General features: G+C 37.4%; 8 protein-coding genes across 8 annotated transcripts; 5 read left to right on the top strand and 3 right to left on the bottom strand.

The window, feature by feature from the left end:
- Window positions 1-167: 167 nt before the first annotated feature.
- Window positions 168-595, top strand: C9374_004103 (uncharacterized protein; the record flags this gene model as incomplete). The annotated part of the gene is made up of 2 exons (XM_044693706.1): window positions 168-320; window positions 473-595. The coding sequence occupies 2 exons, from the start codon at window positions 168-170 to the stop codon at window positions 593-595; spliced, it is 276 nt and encodes a 91-aa protein (XP_044549111.1).
- Window positions 596-1183: 588 nt separating this feature from the next.
- Window positions 1184-3826, top strand: C9374_004102 (uncharacterized protein; the record flags this gene model as incomplete). The annotated part of the gene is made up of 2 exons (XM_044693705.1): window positions 1184-2105; window positions 2232-3826. 2 exons carry the CDS (start codon window positions 1184-1186, stop codon window positions 3824-3826), a joined length of 2517 nt encoding a protein of 838 aa, XP_044549110.1.
- Window positions 3827-4072: 246 nt separating this feature from the next.
- On the top strand, window positions 4073-7026 carry C9374_004101 (uncharacterized protein; the record flags this gene model as incomplete). The annotated part of the gene is made up of 2 exons (XM_044693704.1): window positions 4073-4138; window positions 4327-7026. 2 exons carry the CDS (start codon window positions 4073-4075, stop codon window positions 7024-7026), a joined length of 2766 nt encoding a protein of 921 aa, XP_044549109.1.
- A 504-nt stretch (window positions 7027-7530) lies between these two features.
- C9374_004100 (uncharacterized protein) lies at window positions 7531-10511 on the top strand (the record flags this gene model as incomplete). Its single annotated transcript, XM_044693703.1, has 4 exons — window positions 7531-7768; window positions 8069-9145; window positions 9193-9720; window positions 9817-10511. 4 exons carry the CDS (start codon window positions 7531-7533, stop codon window positions 10509-10511), a joined length of 2538 nt encoding a protein of 845 aa, XP_044549108.1.
- A 784-nt stretch (window positions 10512-11295) lies between these two features.
- Window positions 11296-12273, top strand: C9374_004099 (uncharacterized protein; the record flags this gene model as incomplete). The annotated part of the gene is made up of 1 exon (XM_044693700.1): window positions 11296-12273. The coding sequence occupies one exon, from the start codon at window positions 11296-11298 to the stop codon at window positions 12271-12273; it is 978 nt and encodes a 325-aa protein (XP_044549107.1).
- Window positions 12274-12393: 120 nt separating this feature from the next.
- C9374_004098 (uncharacterized protein) lies at window positions 12394-14034 on the bottom strand (the record flags this gene model as incomplete). The annotated part of the gene is made up of 1 exon (XM_044693699.1): window positions 12394-14034. The coding sequence occupies one exon, from the start codon at window positions 14032-14034 to the stop codon at window positions 12394-12396; it is 1641 nt and encodes a 546-aa protein (XP_044549106.1).
- Window positions 14035-14204: 170 nt separating this feature from the next.
- On the bottom strand, window positions 14205-14708 carry C9374_004097 (uncharacterized protein; the record flags this gene model as incomplete). The annotated part of the gene is made up of 1 exon (XM_044693698.1): window positions 14205-14708. One exon carries the CDS (start codon window positions 14706-14708, stop codon window positions 14205-14207), a length of 504 nt encoding a protein of 167 aa, XP_044549105.1.
- Window positions 14709-15204: 496 nt separating this feature from the next.
- C9374_004096 (uncharacterized protein) lies at window positions 15205-15798 on the bottom strand (the record flags this gene model as incomplete). Its single annotated transcript, XM_044693697.1, has 1 exon — window positions 15205-15798. One exon carries the CDS (start codon window positions 15796-15798, stop codon window positions 15205-15207), a length of 594 nt encoding a protein of 197 aa, XP_044549104.1.
- Between the last annotated feature and the right edge of the window lie 177 nt (window positions 15799-15975).

Below are 15975 nucleotides of genomic sequence, written 5' to 3'. Positions count from 1 at the left end.
CAAGAGTTTTTTAAATTTTTAAATTTCCTTAACGCTCCGAGAATAGATACTTCCAAAATGAGAGGAAATTAACAATTGTCGTTAGGATAGACGAATTGTTGTTGTTGAACGGCAACAGTTTTCTGCCTTATTATCGAGGGCAAAGAGTAAGATGGCCCAAACAAAAAATGTCGGAAGATCATCAAGAAATTGCAGACAGGAATAAAGAAACAATCCGAAAATTTCATAATCGCATCATGAAAGTTGTGTTAAAGGATGAACGAGAATTTGTCGGAAGATTTGTTTGTGTGGATAATAAGATGAATACAATTTTGAAGGAGGTGAGTTTGAAAGTGGTATGAGTGAATTGTGTTCATTGTGAAATAATCGGCCGTGATGATTTATACATGTATTTCAATATTGTTAATATGATCATCACATGGAATTACATTAAAATTATTTTCACAACACACAACAATCTCGATTGATGAAGACAACGGAATATAGAAAGAAACCTACCTCAACATCAGAAGAAGCAATTTCATTTGATGAACGACGAGTAGGTCTGGTGATGCTTCCAGGTACACTTATCACTTCTTGTTTCATTTCGGAATAGAGTAACCAGAGTACCCATGGATACTGATACTGAACAAAATCACACAACAATGATGAACTATAAAATCATTTGAATCCTTCCTTGCACACTCGATGCAAACCATAAATCAGTTTTAGCATGGGATAGTCTCGCTTCATCAATTTAAATTATGATGATTGACAGGTTGAGAGCTAGTTTATCATCATTTATGTGTTTGTGTCGTTCAAAATCACAACAACAAAATGTTGGGCACAACCTTTAGCTTGCGAGAGTTTTCACTCCGCCAGAGGTTCCATTTGTGGTTTCAAAGAAAAATTTTTTCTCTCAAATTTGTTGAGGTGTTTTATCTGCTCAGCAACAATGCAAGAATGATCATCAATAAACATCTCACACAAATGACTCTTTAAAGATACAACTACAATTGCATTCATCATCCTTTTAATGACAATCTATCCTTGTTTATGCTTAATAAGAACGATTCAAAGCCGCTTGTCATGCATAAGGATCCAAATTTGACAAATGTCATCCTTTGTAGTTCAGAAAAACGTCGACCAAGAACACAAGTCTCCAATTTTAAAACAACAATCTCACAACCACTTCTTATAAAAAATGTTTCAACACATGAAAGACCTTCTCGTCCCTAAGAGTCGATCACGGGACAGTGATGCCAAGCCGTTGACCGATATGTATGCAGAGGACGAAGTATTAGGTTCTTCTTCGAGTCATCAACAACAACGAATCAGCCACTCGGTTCATGCACGATTGAATGATGAAGGCTCTTCCGATCCATGCAGTACAGATATATCCAATACTGAAATTATAACCAGCCATTCAACAACAACCATGATCAACCATTCAAGCAATAACAATAATCACAACAATAATAATACCAATATTCATTCATCAGTAGGACATCAATTATCACCTCTCTCAAGGCAACAACATTCATCCAATGCAGCTGCTGCTCTTGCCAGTACGACGGGAAGTAATAATGGCTCTCCAAATTCACCACGACGAAATGCCTTGTTTATGTTTAATCGGAAAAGTACAGCTGGGATTCTAGGAGGAAATAGTTTGGTGGCTTCATCGACTGGAAATTCAATTTCAAAAACCAAGTCGTCATCTTGGACAGTCATCAGTAGTAGTGGGTTTGATCGACAGCCATTCATTATTGTGAATTTAAAGGCTGGTGAAGATTTGGTGGCATGTGACAGGAATGGGAAATCAGACCCATTTTGTGAATTTACATATCGGTATTTACCAAATAACAATAATAACAGCAACAACACTACAAATTCTCAAATAGATTCATCACAGCTGAGAGGAGAACATTTAGTGGAAACAAAGAAATCTTCAACCATGAAAAAGACACTAAATCCATTGTGGGGAGAAAGTTTCTTTTTCAGTGTAAGAAATGTGGAACAAATTGGAAATGATGATTATTTTGTGGGAGCTATTAAGGATGAGTTAATAGTGACGGTTTGGGATTTTGATTTGTTTCAATCGAATGATTTTATGGGTCGTGTGACAGGTAAGTAATTGATGTCATCGGAAAAATATAGCGTTACTGACATCCATATATCAATGTAAATTATCTGTCGAATTATTTGTAATTTATTTCATTCATAATTATGTGATGCTTATTGATTTACAACAGTTCCTCTGAGTCAACTCTTACAAAATCAAACTCAAAAATTTTATTTAAAACTTGAAGGAGTACCCAACGGTTTCATCTATTTGGAAATTACGGCCATTCATTGTGGTCTAAATATTGGTGATGACCATTCAGTACTTTCTATTGCTGCTTCAATTTCTCCTGAAAATGAAAATTCCTCTCCAAGAAATGGTGATTCGACTCAAGATTTGGACCTAAGTCCTGAAATTTTCACATTTGAAAAGTTGTTAGAGACAAATTCCACATTCAAGAAACTCTATGAAGAATACAACTCTAAACAGTCACGATATGAATATGAGCTTATTAAACCACTCGGAGAGGGTGCTGTTGGGTTGGTTTTTAAAGCCATGAGAAATACAATAATGAGTGACAATGGTCAAACCAATGAAAATGGTTCGAATGGCTCCTCCTCCATCGTTGCATTGAAAAAAGTTACGATTGATCACTGGCAAACAGCTCTCGAAATCATGTACGAAGTAGACGTCATTCGACATTTGGATCAGGGCATCCTCGCTCAATGTGAAAATCTCGTGCATCACAATCGAATTTTCATTGAAAGCATCAAACCCAGTGAAAAGAGATCGAAAAGAGCAAATTTGAAAGCTCTCTCTCAACGAAAGAATTCTGTTCAATCACTCAAGGATTACAATGACGAAATTATCATTTGCTTTGAAATGTCCTTATTCAATCTTGGTGATATGCAAAAATTTCTCGAAATGAAACAACGAAAAGGAAAGAAATTGGAAATGAAGACTTTTATTTCTTATTTGAGGCAATTGGCACATGCCCTTTCCTTAATGCATCATCCTGAATTGAGGAATGAGAATCAACCAGTGTGCGAGAAAGATGACACAGGTTCCCTTCAACAACAGATGAACGATCGATCCATATTATGCCATCGTGACATCAAACCTCAAAATATTTTCTTTAGTGACGACGAATATCAAACGATTAAGTTGGCAGATTATTCATTTCTAGTTCGACACGATCCTCAAGATTCCAACGAGAGTACTGACAATCATGAAGGAATGGATGATTCCATGTTCAATCTTCCCACAAGTCCAACTGGCAATGCTTCAAACACATCAACTACAGATGCCTATGGCTTAAAAACTACGAAATTGTGTGGATCTATACCGCACATGGCACCTGAATTGTACATTCAAATGATTAGTGATGATCCAACACTTACTCCCACGACTCTTCAAAGTAACAACAATAACTCGATCGAAATGCTCACAAAAACAGACATTTTTTCATTTGGAGTCGTGGCTTATCAATTAGTGACCTTTGACACGAAACTCGATCATTCCTTTTACAGAAGAATCATGCCATCTCATATCAAATTCCCCAACAGCAAGACCGACAAGAAGAAGCAAAAAGAAGCCTACAATGAATTTATAGAAGAGTTAGAATTTGAATTGTTCAAATTGGTCGATTCGAATCGTTTCGATCTGAAGAGAGTATGGCCTTGCATTGAAAGATCTCATTCTGAATTGTCTCAAATGGAATCCATCAGAAAGACCCACTGCTTTACAATGTCATTCAACATTACTCGAATTGATGAACAAGTATGAGAGTAGTGTTGGTGCTTAGCCTTTGGTGTGTCATGTGTTGCATCATCCATGAAAATTTTCAGTTGTTGAATTGAGAATTTGATCACAACAACATTTGGCGCCATGACAACACTTGAATTGTTTACGAAAAAAATTTCATTCATCCGTACCCACAGACGCGACGTAACGGCAGACCTCTCTGGTTCAATCACTGATTCTGGTATCTAGGACGGACGGGTTGTTGTTGTTGTTGATCGGAAAGGCAAGATGAGTAAAGCACTTGCCAAGTTTAAGAGGAATAAGAAGGCCGATCCCTATGAAAAGGCTGCTGAGGTAGGTGTTTGAGAAAAGATATATTCGGCTGAATGTGCTCCGATATGGAATCATGCTCATGTTCTCATTGGCGCATACGTGTGATTGTATGCATTTATGCCATTGATTGTATACTGGTTGGATGTTTCTGGCTATCTCTATTCAATATGTACTTATCTGTCACAACCCTTTCCGAATCATACAACCAGTCCATTTTCTTGTCATACTTTGTTCTTGTTGTAGTCGGAGAGGAATTTAGCTCCACTTCAGGAAACAAACTACTGCAAGATATATTTGAAAAACGGGCAAAGGCCTATGCAGATGCTGGCTTGAAATTTGATGATTTATGCTCGCCCATATTGCTCAGTAAGGGACAAGACGAACTATTTTATGGTTTTTGGGGACAAGTTTTGAATCGATCTCAAAAATCTAAAACATCAGGTGGTGCCACAGCCACCAAGATTATTCATCACTGGAAAGAGTTGTTCTTTCAAATGAATGACCCAAGATTTCAACCCGATGACAAAAATAAGAAAAAACAAGCAGAAGAACCTTCGCCAGAAGAAAAAAAGAAACTTCTCTCACAACCAGCCAGGTTTTTTATTGTCACATCCAATATTGACGCAGAATTTGTAAAGGAAGGGTTTAAGGAGAACGAATTGTATGAAACTAGAGGAAATATGTTGTCGTGGCAGTGTGCAACGCCATGCTGTAAAAACACGTTCAATGTTCGAGAGGATTTTAGATTTGAAATTAATCAAGAAAGTGGGCGAGCTCCTCCTCTCAAATATTCAGACAAGTCTCACCAAAAGAAGAACATTTCAGATTTTGACAGTACTGTACAGCCGCCAACCACAGCAGATTGTACATCATTAGGCGAGGAAGATTTCAATTTCTATTCTGCGACAGGAAAAACAGATTATTTTCGAAGCAAATTGTATATGGAAAAACCAGGATTCTTGATTGGAAACAACACCATGCAAGAAAAATTATTACCATCTCAAATTGGAGAAAAACGAGGAGCCTATTATCAATTCTTTGCTCCCAAAGACGTTCCAGACAAATTTAAAAATCCTGAAAATTATTTACGGCCTGGTTCTGCAAAACGAATATCATCTGTGTATGGAAAGAATAACTATGTGTTGGGGTCGTTGGTGGATATTGGAAAAATTACTGAGCAGGTATTTACGGAAGGAGAAGGCATTAATTCAGGGCTCACAAGCCGCTGCCTTATTGAACGAAGAGATGCCGTTTTACAACGATACAATTTAATTTATGATGATGCTGACGAAGAAGAGTTTCCCAAGTCAGCAAAAAACAATGTACATAAGAGCAACAGTTTAAAACTTGTAATTGAAAACAAGAGCGGTCAAGAGACAAAACTTGAACAATTTTCTGAGGATATTCATGCAACGTTGCATGATTTTGCATTTTGTGGAGATATTGAACCAACCGAAGAAGGTTTTATGGAAGTCACCATCATTGATCCAATGATTCATTATCATCAATTCTACACAGATCTTCATAACACGGATGATATTGTGACAGAAAAGGACGTACAGGAATTTCGAAAAAATCCACTTCCCATCATTCCAAGAGATCAAACTCTAGTCGCAGGCTCTGCTAATGTCACATACATTATTTCCATTCAAATCATGAATCTTGACGATGAATTGAGCGAGGAGCCAGCACTCTCGTATACGAGCAAAGTTTGTCCAACCATTCGAAGGAAGCGAGAAGAGGATGGAATATTTGTTGACTCTGTCATTATTAATGTGAATGATGCCATTGCAAATATTGGCAGCAATACTGGCACAGAGAAACACATTCTTCCAACACGTGGCAAAGTGAGTGTTGTCGTTCAACCATCTAAACCAAAGCAAAAACGCAAATCGTCTGCATCTTCCGTACAACAGGTGGTACGAGTGGAAGAACAACCATGGCAACTTGTTGGAGAGTATAATATGCGTTTTCTCTTGGAAACTCCTCCCACGTACAACAAGCAATCATCCAGTTTAGCGAATCCACAACTGTTTAAGGTTGGATCGAAAACACAAACACCCCTTGTGAATGTGCGAATGTTGGATGTTTCTCTCAAAACACGTGATTCTGTGCACTCTCTAAAGTTGCGTGCCATACAGGGTGGAGAAGGCCGAAGTGTCGAGTTAGCCACTGTATTTGTTGACATGCCAATTACTGATTTTTCAACTGCAAATCCAATTTCCCAATCAAACGGTGCAACAGAAAACAAACCACCAAACACAGCAACTACGGCAACACCTTCGCCCAATACCACCACACTCACACCAAATACTGCATTTTCACAGGCGCAAACACCAAACACATTCAACACACCCAAATCCTCTGTTTTTACAGATAATGGAGACCCTTTTTCTGCAAGAAAAGCTCAACCTCATCAAGTTTCTGACCTATTGAGTGGTCGTGTAAAATCAGCGGAAGATATTGACTTGTATAATCCTCGAAAACAGCCGATTATTAATCGAATATTTTGTGAAACGTGTCGAGGAGTGGCAAGACCACGTGTGAAAATGAACCTTACAGATGAAAAATGGATCAAAACAAGCATCATGCCCTACAAAACATGGAGCACCAAAGTGAAAAAGGCCATTCAAGAGGAAGGACGAAATATTGTTGTTCTTGAAATTGGAGCAGAGGCCAAACTTCGAAACATTTCTGACATGATTTTGAAACAAAATTCAGGAGGTGCTGAAATTATTCGAATTAATCCCAAACTTCGAGTCATTCGTGGACAAAAAGAAGCTCTGAAAATTCCCTCAGGAGCAGAAGGTCAATACAATGTGATTGAGGACCAATCCAGTTCTGCTGCCATCAAAAAGATTGATCAATATTTAACTGAAATTAGTGAACGATTTTCCTCTAGAGTGTAAATATTCGGCGATTCATGAATTTTTAAAGTGTGTAAAAAACAAATCTTAATTCTCACTACTAGCATTAAATAAAGATGCATGATTGTGAATAGTTGGACCAAGCACACTTGTGACAATCATTGAACCGTTCGTCAGGGAAAGAAGACCATTGCAATTTTAATCACATTTTCTTCATGAAATGTTGAGTTGAGTTAATGCGGGATAGTTTTCATCATCCAATGAATTTCCTTTTCCCAATTTTCAAAAAAAAACCAAAACCTCAATTTTAAAAAATGAATCGTTGTGGGTCCCCAAAAATTGAATTGAATGAATTCGTGCAGTCTTTCATTGGGTGATTCTTGGCTTCACTATACGTTTAATATTATTGAATCAGTTCAACTTCTACCAGTAACCATCTCATTCATGGAAAGCAACAACCTCAACAAACTGTGAGCGGCTCCGGAGAATAATTTCAAGGTCGTTCTCATGTTTCAAAGAGAACGAAAAGGAAAATTAAAAAAAAAAATGCTCTCCTCGAATTCAGCAGTAGCACAAGAGCCTTCTCCATCCTCTCTGTATCGGAATACTCAACATCCGATCATGGTGGCCACGAAGAGTGTTTCACCGGTGGAGCAATTTTTGAGATCGGAACCTGGAAGAGTTACTGAATTTTATACGAATATGTGCTTTGATCTTTTTGTAGATTCAGATACATTGGGTTGGTTGGTTCTTAACCAAAAGTATTTGAAGGTTGTTGAAGGAGGTAAGTGTGTCGAGTGATTGTTGACGAATGTCAATGAAACACAATTTAATCTTCATTGCTTTTTTATTCAACGACTGATTAACATTTCATAATAATCCAACTTTGATGTGACCTGTAATACAATTTTTAAAACTTCACGGTCACATGATCCTTTCCATATTATCATTTATATGCATCATCTTCTCTATTATTTGAAAATTATTATCAAAAACTACAACTCTTGTGTCACACGGTGATGTGTTTTCTACTCTCGTTCTGTTTCCCACTCCCTCTCAAAATGTGTCGCTTGTAAAATTATAGAGAATGAAAAGACCATTAAAAACGAATCTGACATTGTTCAGGCCTTGTCAAGTGGTGCAAAGACTGAGATGGTTTCCGTAAACGTCATTGATGGCCAATTTATTTCCGACATCAAATCCATGTTAGAAGTTGTCGAGACACTCATCAAAACGAAACGTATCAAGACTCTCTTGATTGCATCCGCAAAAAGTGTATTTTGTGCAGGTGCAGACATTAATATGATGTATCCCAACTTGGACGAGAAACTTGCAGAAAAGGCAGCCAAACATGGTCAAGATGCAATGGATCGTGTGGCAAGTCTCACTGTTCCAACCATTTCATGCATTCACGGTCCAGCATTGGGTGGTGGTTTTGAGGTATGTCTTGCCACTTCGTATCGATTGGCCAGTGAACACAAAAGTACCACGATTGGTTTACCAGAAGTCATGCTGGGCGTCATTCCAGGAGCAGGTGGTACAGTAAGATTTGGAAAATTGGTTGGCTTACAAAAGAGTTTGGAAATGATTTTACCTGGTAAGACACTTTCAGCCGCACGTGCCAAGAAAGCAGGCCTTATCACTGCAACCTATCCATACGAAGATCGTTTTAATGGAGAATTTAGATTTTTGGCAGCTGTGAGAAATTATGCTGGAGCTAAGGCAGTTGACAAGAATCCACCAATTGCTAAATATGAGCCACAAACTTTGAGAGACAAATTACTCGAGGGAAATCCAATCGGAAGAAAATTTGTTGCTCAAATGGCACTCAAAAATCTCGACAAGACTACACGTGGCAAGTATCCTGCACCCTATGCTGCTCTGCAATCTGTTTTTAATGCTACCAAGCCAGGAATGTCCAATGGTCGCGCTCTATTAATGGAAAGACAATTATTTGGAAAGATGGCTGTCACTGCTGAATCAAAGAACCTAATGTCTGTCTTCTTTATGCGTGAAAATGCTAAAAATTGGAAGAGAAAATTCCCCAAGTTGGGCAAATTGAAACCAGTTCGTAAGGTGACCTATGATCCAACCATGGTTAAACAACCTGGCTCGGTTGCACCTTCTCTTGCTGTCATTGGAGCTGGAGTCATGGGAAGCGGTATTGCTCAATTATTTGCTCACAAGAATTATCCAACATTCATGAAGATATCAAACCTGAATTTGTCAAGAATGGTATGAATATTGTTGAGAGAATTTTCATGGATGACTATGTCAAGAAGAATAGAATGTCCAGAGAGGAGGCACTCTTCCGAATTAAGCTTGTTTCTGGTGGTGTTGAATATCCAACACAAGCATCAGGCAATGGCAACATTCAAGTCGTGATTGAGGCTGCTGTTGAGAATATGGCTCTCAAGAAGAAGATTCTTCAAGAATGTGAAAATACGTTTGCTAGCTCGAATAGTGACGTTATTTTTGCTACCAATACATCCACACTCTCCATTAATGAGCTGGCCAGTGTCTCAAAACGCCCTGATCTCGTAGTAGGTATGCACTTTTTCAATCCTGTTCACAAGATGCCTCTTGTTGAAATTATTCGAGGCAAAAAGACGTCTGATGAAACTGTGGCAACCATATACAAATTGGCATTGGATTTGGGTAAAATCCCAATTGTGTGTCATGATGGCCCTGGATTTATTGTGAATCGAATTTTGGGAATTTACATGACCGAAGCAGGTAAGTTTTATGAGATTTATATTCATTATTAACCTTATATGTTATCATTTGAATTTCACATGATTTAATGAACACAAAAAAATCACTGCGCTACAGGACGCTTAATCAATGACGGAGGAGAAATTCAACAAATCGACAAGGTCATGGTTGAACAATTTGGAATGCCAATGGGTCCATTCAGATTATTAGACGAAGTTGGTACCGATGTTGCCTATCACTCTGGAGAGACATTGAAAGTCTTGGGCACACGTTTCACAGAAGCTGCCACAGGAAGTTCTCTTTTCGATATCAAAAAATTAGTGGATGCTAAATTATTAGGTAAAAAAGTTGGAAAGGGAATCTTTGTGTATGGAGAGGAAGCGAAAAAGCTTAAAAAGGGTGAAATCAATCCAGACTTGTTGCAAATCTTCCCAGGCTATGATCCAAAGCTTCGTCGCAAGTTTGCACCTGAGGACATTATTGATCGATGTGTATTGTTGATGGTCAATGAGGCATGCATGATTTTGGAGGAAGGCGTTGCTGAGCATCCACAAGATGTTGACGTGGGAATGATCTTTGGAACTGGTTTTGCTCCATTCCGTGGAGGATTATTACAGTATGCAGATTCTAAGGGTGCTAAATGGATTGTGAAGAGATTGAAGGATTTGGATGAAAGATATGGAGCTAATGGAACTCGATTCAAGCCAAGCCCGCTTCTTGTGAGAATGGCTGAGAGGGGAGAACGGTTCTATCCAGATAGACCTGTGGTGACCTTTGTTGAAAGAAATGTTCCTCCAAGACCCAAATTGTAAACACATTCTTTTTGTTGAGAACAGATTTAGCCCATGAACGCCTATTTATCAAACGAAAATGACTGAAATAATAATTAAATTGACAACTCTTTTCACAATATTTACAGTTTATAAATCCACAAACTATTATGCAAGCCAATAATGATCAAGTTCTTCAATAAAAGTGTGTTGTCAAATGTACCATTTGTGGTGACAATTTGATTACTTGAAATTTCAACACCTCTTTCATGTCATTTCACTTGAATTCAAAATTAATCTTGCACAACGGATTCCGTAGATCTGTACAGCACTGATGATGACGCTCCATCACTTGGCTCTAGAGGTTAATATCACATTTCCTCACCTTCATCATCAATATATCTAATAAATAATATATTTTTAATTTTCATGCTTCTTTTTACTCATCATGGTACAAACTCCAGATCTGCATTGAACAGAATTTCCCGATGATGATTCCGAAGAATTTGAGGACATGTTATCCGATGAAGAATAATAATTACTGCCATGCTTAGCATCATTACTTCCTCTCGTGAGAGCACATCCTTGTTTTGAGCTGGTATCGTTTCCCTTGATGTAATCATAAAGATATTCGATACCACTAATGATTAATCACAACACCATTTTTTTTTATTTTTTTGAATTGACAACAAAATTATTTTTAAATTATTCAAATCGAAAAAAACAAAACGGCGAAAATAATTTCAACGATATCCGTTCTGAGGACGGATTAACAGATCTCATCCACAACAACAAACTCAGTTGTCAAGTGCCAACAACAACAAAAATGTCTCAAGTGTCCATTGTGACCTTCTCGGAGGCTGTCCAAAAATCATTATCCAATTCCGATGATACATTAAATGTGTTCTCGTCATCATCGACCTCTTCCAATGTACCAAGACAATCCATTGAGAAAAATCTTCAACAAGAAATTCATGAAATATTTACCAATGGCATGTGGGATTGTGCTCCAAAGAAAATTCTAAATTCCAGACGACCATTCTCATCTCTATTTGGATTATTATTCAATTCCGATCAAGGAAGTACCAGTGAGAGTATGGTTGCCTTGTTTCATGATTATTTTGGATATCAATTGACCGTCGTGATTTGGAGTGTCTTGTTCATGACTTGGTGGAGTGTTGGAAAGATTTTGGGATATTCTCTCTTGCAAGTCACATTGTTGAGAATTTTAACATTTATGGGAAGTGTCATGATGTGGATGTGCATGTTGTATTTGATTTTGGACAAGATCTTGTCGCCCATGTTGATGAAAGATTTTTCCAAGTACATTCGGAAGAGTAAGGAATCGAACGAGTTGGGTGATGTTGCTCATTATTATGAAAATAATTCGAAAAAACCAATGAATCGATTCTTTTTGGCATATATTGGAGAGGAACTGGTGGGACATGTGGCTATCGATGAATGGCATTATCCTGGTGAAGGAGAGGATCAAGTATTTCGTCAATTGCATGAAGAGTTTGCACAACAACAACATAATAGACCTCCGATTATTGCTGAACTTCGTAGAATGAGTGTCAAGAGTAGTCATCGAGGTGCTGGCATTGCTAAAAAATTGATTAATCATCTCTATGAATATGTCAAGAATGAATGTCATGCAGATTATTTGGTGCTCAAGACATCGAGTTTGCAATATGGAGCAAGAAAATTATATTCCAATTTTGGTTTTGAATTGAAGCGAGTGGATACAATGATACCACCTGTCGCACTCTTCCATTTTGTTTTGGATCTTGGAAAGAGAAAATAATTTCTAGCCATTCGTGTACGTAGCTGACATGAACTTGATTGGTAATTCATAAATTGCATATCGTTCTTACAATTGTGTTACAACCTGAAAATTCAAAGATGTATTTCTGATGAACCCGTTTCACTCCTTCTTCAATGAGTTACCATCACGATGACCACTGTTGAAAAGACTCCACAATGTTTTTAAAACATGTAAGGAAAATTGAACGCTCTTGATGGCTCCATAGGCGATGCTGGTAGCTCCAGCATGAATGCCCAATCGTATGGCCACACGTCTCGAGATGAGCATTAATCCGATCGTTGTCAGAATTTTAACAATCAAAATCACCAATCCATTGAATGGTAAAAACATGAAAACAAATTTCAATAATCGATGTAAGGTTCGATTTTTCCGTACAATATACGACGACGCAATTAAAATTAGCAAATCCACTGTAATATCTTCTCGTGTCTTCAATTTCATAATATTTTCGAGTTGCGTTTTCTGTATTAATTGATGTTGTTGCAACTCTTCGACAGTTTTGTAGTATTTTTGTATGAAGGACGAGAGTGAGGATTTGTGTTGTTCCACTTCCTCATTTAAATCAGTAACAGTTTCATTCAATTCTTCCACTTTTGAATTTAGTGCATTCACTGTTTTCTTACTCTTGTGTAATTCCAGTTGTAGTTTGTGAGATTTGACAGCATTGGCAAAATTTGCAACTAGATTGATGGAATTGAGTTTGAAATTCAAAATATTCATTCGATGTTGTTTCACATGAAATTGATTCAGTAACAGCATGGCACTCCGCATATCTCCTTTTTCTTCAAGATAATGATGAAATAAAGCTTGATGTTTGGACTCTTGTCGTGTAATCATTGTTGTATCGTTTAAAACGGTTTCTCCACTATTCTGAAGTTGTTGCAATTGTTTTGTCGTTGATGCTTTGAGAGGCTTTAACATGTTATCTGCATTGAATTGTTCAAAATCTGAGACATCCATGGTATCATTGTTGGTGTGACTCGTTTGCATCAACATGGATGGTGACGATGAAGATTGTTGAAGATGTAATTTTTCAGCATTAGGCGTAGAAAAATGTTCCATTGTTGTTTCTGTTCGTCTTCGATTGGATGCGTTGACTTTTGGAAAGGGAGATGATGAATTATTGGTAGATTTTGGAAATACGGATGAAGAAGATTGGGAAGACTGTACATTGTTAGTGAAACTATTCGTTAGGGGCGTTTTTGGTGTTGTTGTTGTTTCTTGTGTGATCATGACATCTAATGAGTGACTTGTTTGTAGTTTGTTAGTGGTATATTGATTGCCACTCTTGATAGGCGTTGAAATATTTTCAGAATCATCCTCAAATAATTTTTCATAAATTTCCGATTCCGTTTTTGAGTTGTTGTTGTTATTTGGATGAATAGTTTGAGTCGACGTCTCTTCATTCCCTAACACAGCATCCATGGAAGGATATTTGGTAAATAGAGAAGGAGATCTCACACCATCTTTTGTGGTTCTAGATAATTGTGGATCCTTCCGATAATCATTCTTAATGGGACTCGGAGCTAAATTAATTGTTGATGATGATCCATTTAAATTAGGAGAAAAGTATTCAATTTCTTCATCCAATGATGATGATTTATGATGATTGAAATGATTATTAGGACTTGCAGAATTTACATGATTTGGAGAATTTACATGATTGGACGATGATGGTGAAGGCTGTGCTCGGATGATCGCATCGGACGACTTTAACGGCGTTTGTCGTTTTGGAAACATTTTTTTCAAAGAATAAATATAACGCGTTGATCAACGAAAGTGTGATCCACAACAATTTTAATCATTGAAAACTTGTTGGTCGACCATCCTTGTGTTTGTTAGTTGGTCACTATTTGGAGTATTCGATCATGAAAAATTAAATTCAAAATTAAATATAAAATTACAATCACTTAAGCCAACCAAGAAGCAGAAGCTTCATCTTCTTTTTCTACATTTTGACTCGTTGCTTGTGTCAGTTGAGCACTACTTTGTGTGTCAGCAGAAGCCACTTGAGCTTCAGAAGATCCACCGCTTTCTGTCATTTCCAATTGATTCGACGATGATTCTTCTTCATTGTTTTCTTCTTGGTCAGAATTCTCTTCTTCTTCTGCGTTATTTTCTTCTTCTTCAGAATTTTGATTCGATTCATTCAAATCCTCTCCAAATATTTCTTCATCGGCCATCTCATTAAATTCATCAAAGGAGAGAGCTATACCGGAGGTAGAGGCCTCATCCGATGTCGACAAGACATATCCTTCCGAGGATGCTGAAAGAGTGAGAGCATCGGAGGTGGAAAGAATATCGGAGAGTGTGTTGGTGGCCTTGGATGATGAGGAGAGGAAGAAGCACACCAATGAAATTACAGTTAGGGAGAGTAAAATGAAATGTGTGGATCGGTTGTTGGAAAATTTCATTTTTTTTCAATGCATAAAAAAGAGCTGACAGTTGACGTCTGACTTGGTTTGCTGAATGAACAGAAAAAGAATTAATCAATTATTACCAACATGGTTTTTTTACAAACTTAAACACGTTCGTTTACAGTTACCGTGGAAGATGATTAAATTTCATTTCAAATAATTGTATCAATGAACGTTTATTCAAACAATGTATTAGCCACAACAGATTTATTGTAGTACGAAAACATTCCCACGAATGAAAATTTGGAAGAATATTCGAGCCTTCCAAACAAATCTTTTGGTAATGCAAATCTTGAGTCAATTGAAAAGGTACCATCTAAAAACAATTCATCATACTCTTGTGCCAATAACAATCGACCTTCTTCAGTTTCTTCCCAATCTTTCACTAAATACTCTCTGCAACCTTCCAAGGTTTTAATAGATTTAAATTTAACTACCTCTTGCGTGGGTGTCACTATGGGTGATAAAACTGCTGCCTGCCATGCTGAAACTACTAAAGGGTACATCTAAATCCTTTTGAAATACGACAGGTCAAATTTCTTCTGGAAGAAAATTTAATTGCTCGAACAATGGATGTTTCAGTCATTGACTTGATACTTGGATTCTTGTCTGCTTCTCTAATATCATTTGTTGCTCTTGGTTCTGCGTAAATATTACATTGTGTTGCTACCTTTTCAGCATGTTTAAATGTTTTCAAGTCTCGAGTTCTTCTGTCGTTCCATCTGTGATGGTCATAACGCTTCAAATACGTCTCCTGATCAATCAACTCTGCTCCAGAACACCATTTCTTGCATATGGACACCGCATTTGATGCTATTTCGTTATTACTACATCGGACGACCAGATAGATGCCGTTCCACAATTTTGTGTTCCGACATGTCGGAAAGTTAAATCCTTCAGTAACAGAGTGTGAAATGCAATGAGATGAAGTAATATCGGTAACCAGTGCTGTGTGGTTAATATGCATTTCATTAATGTCCTGGAGAGTGTTATAATCTTCTTGGGTTTCATCTTTGAACGGCTTTTGAATCAAAAGAATATCACCATCTTGCACCCACGTTGGCAGGTGCGATTCATTTTCACTCATTTTTTTGTTGTGTTTGTAAATCAGCCTTATCGAAAATTAAAATTGAATTGAAAGGGTTCCTCTTTTCAAGATCAAGCTCTAACCTGTGCTCACGCAACATCAGCACCTTTCTGATTAACACATATACTTGTGCGTTTCTTGTAGACATATCATGATAGCTAATCAATGTGAAGTATT

This window comes from Naegleria lovaniensis (assembly GCF_003324165.1).
Source record: "Naegleria lovaniensis strain ATCC 30569 chromosome Unknown tig020, whole genome shotgun sequence".
In the NCBI taxonomy this organism is placed as follows: domain Eukaryota; phylum Heterolobosea; class Eutetramitea; order Acrasida; family Naegleriidae; genus Naegleria; species Naegleria lovaniensis.
This window is presented reverse-complemented; position numbering and strand designations above follow the sequence as displayed.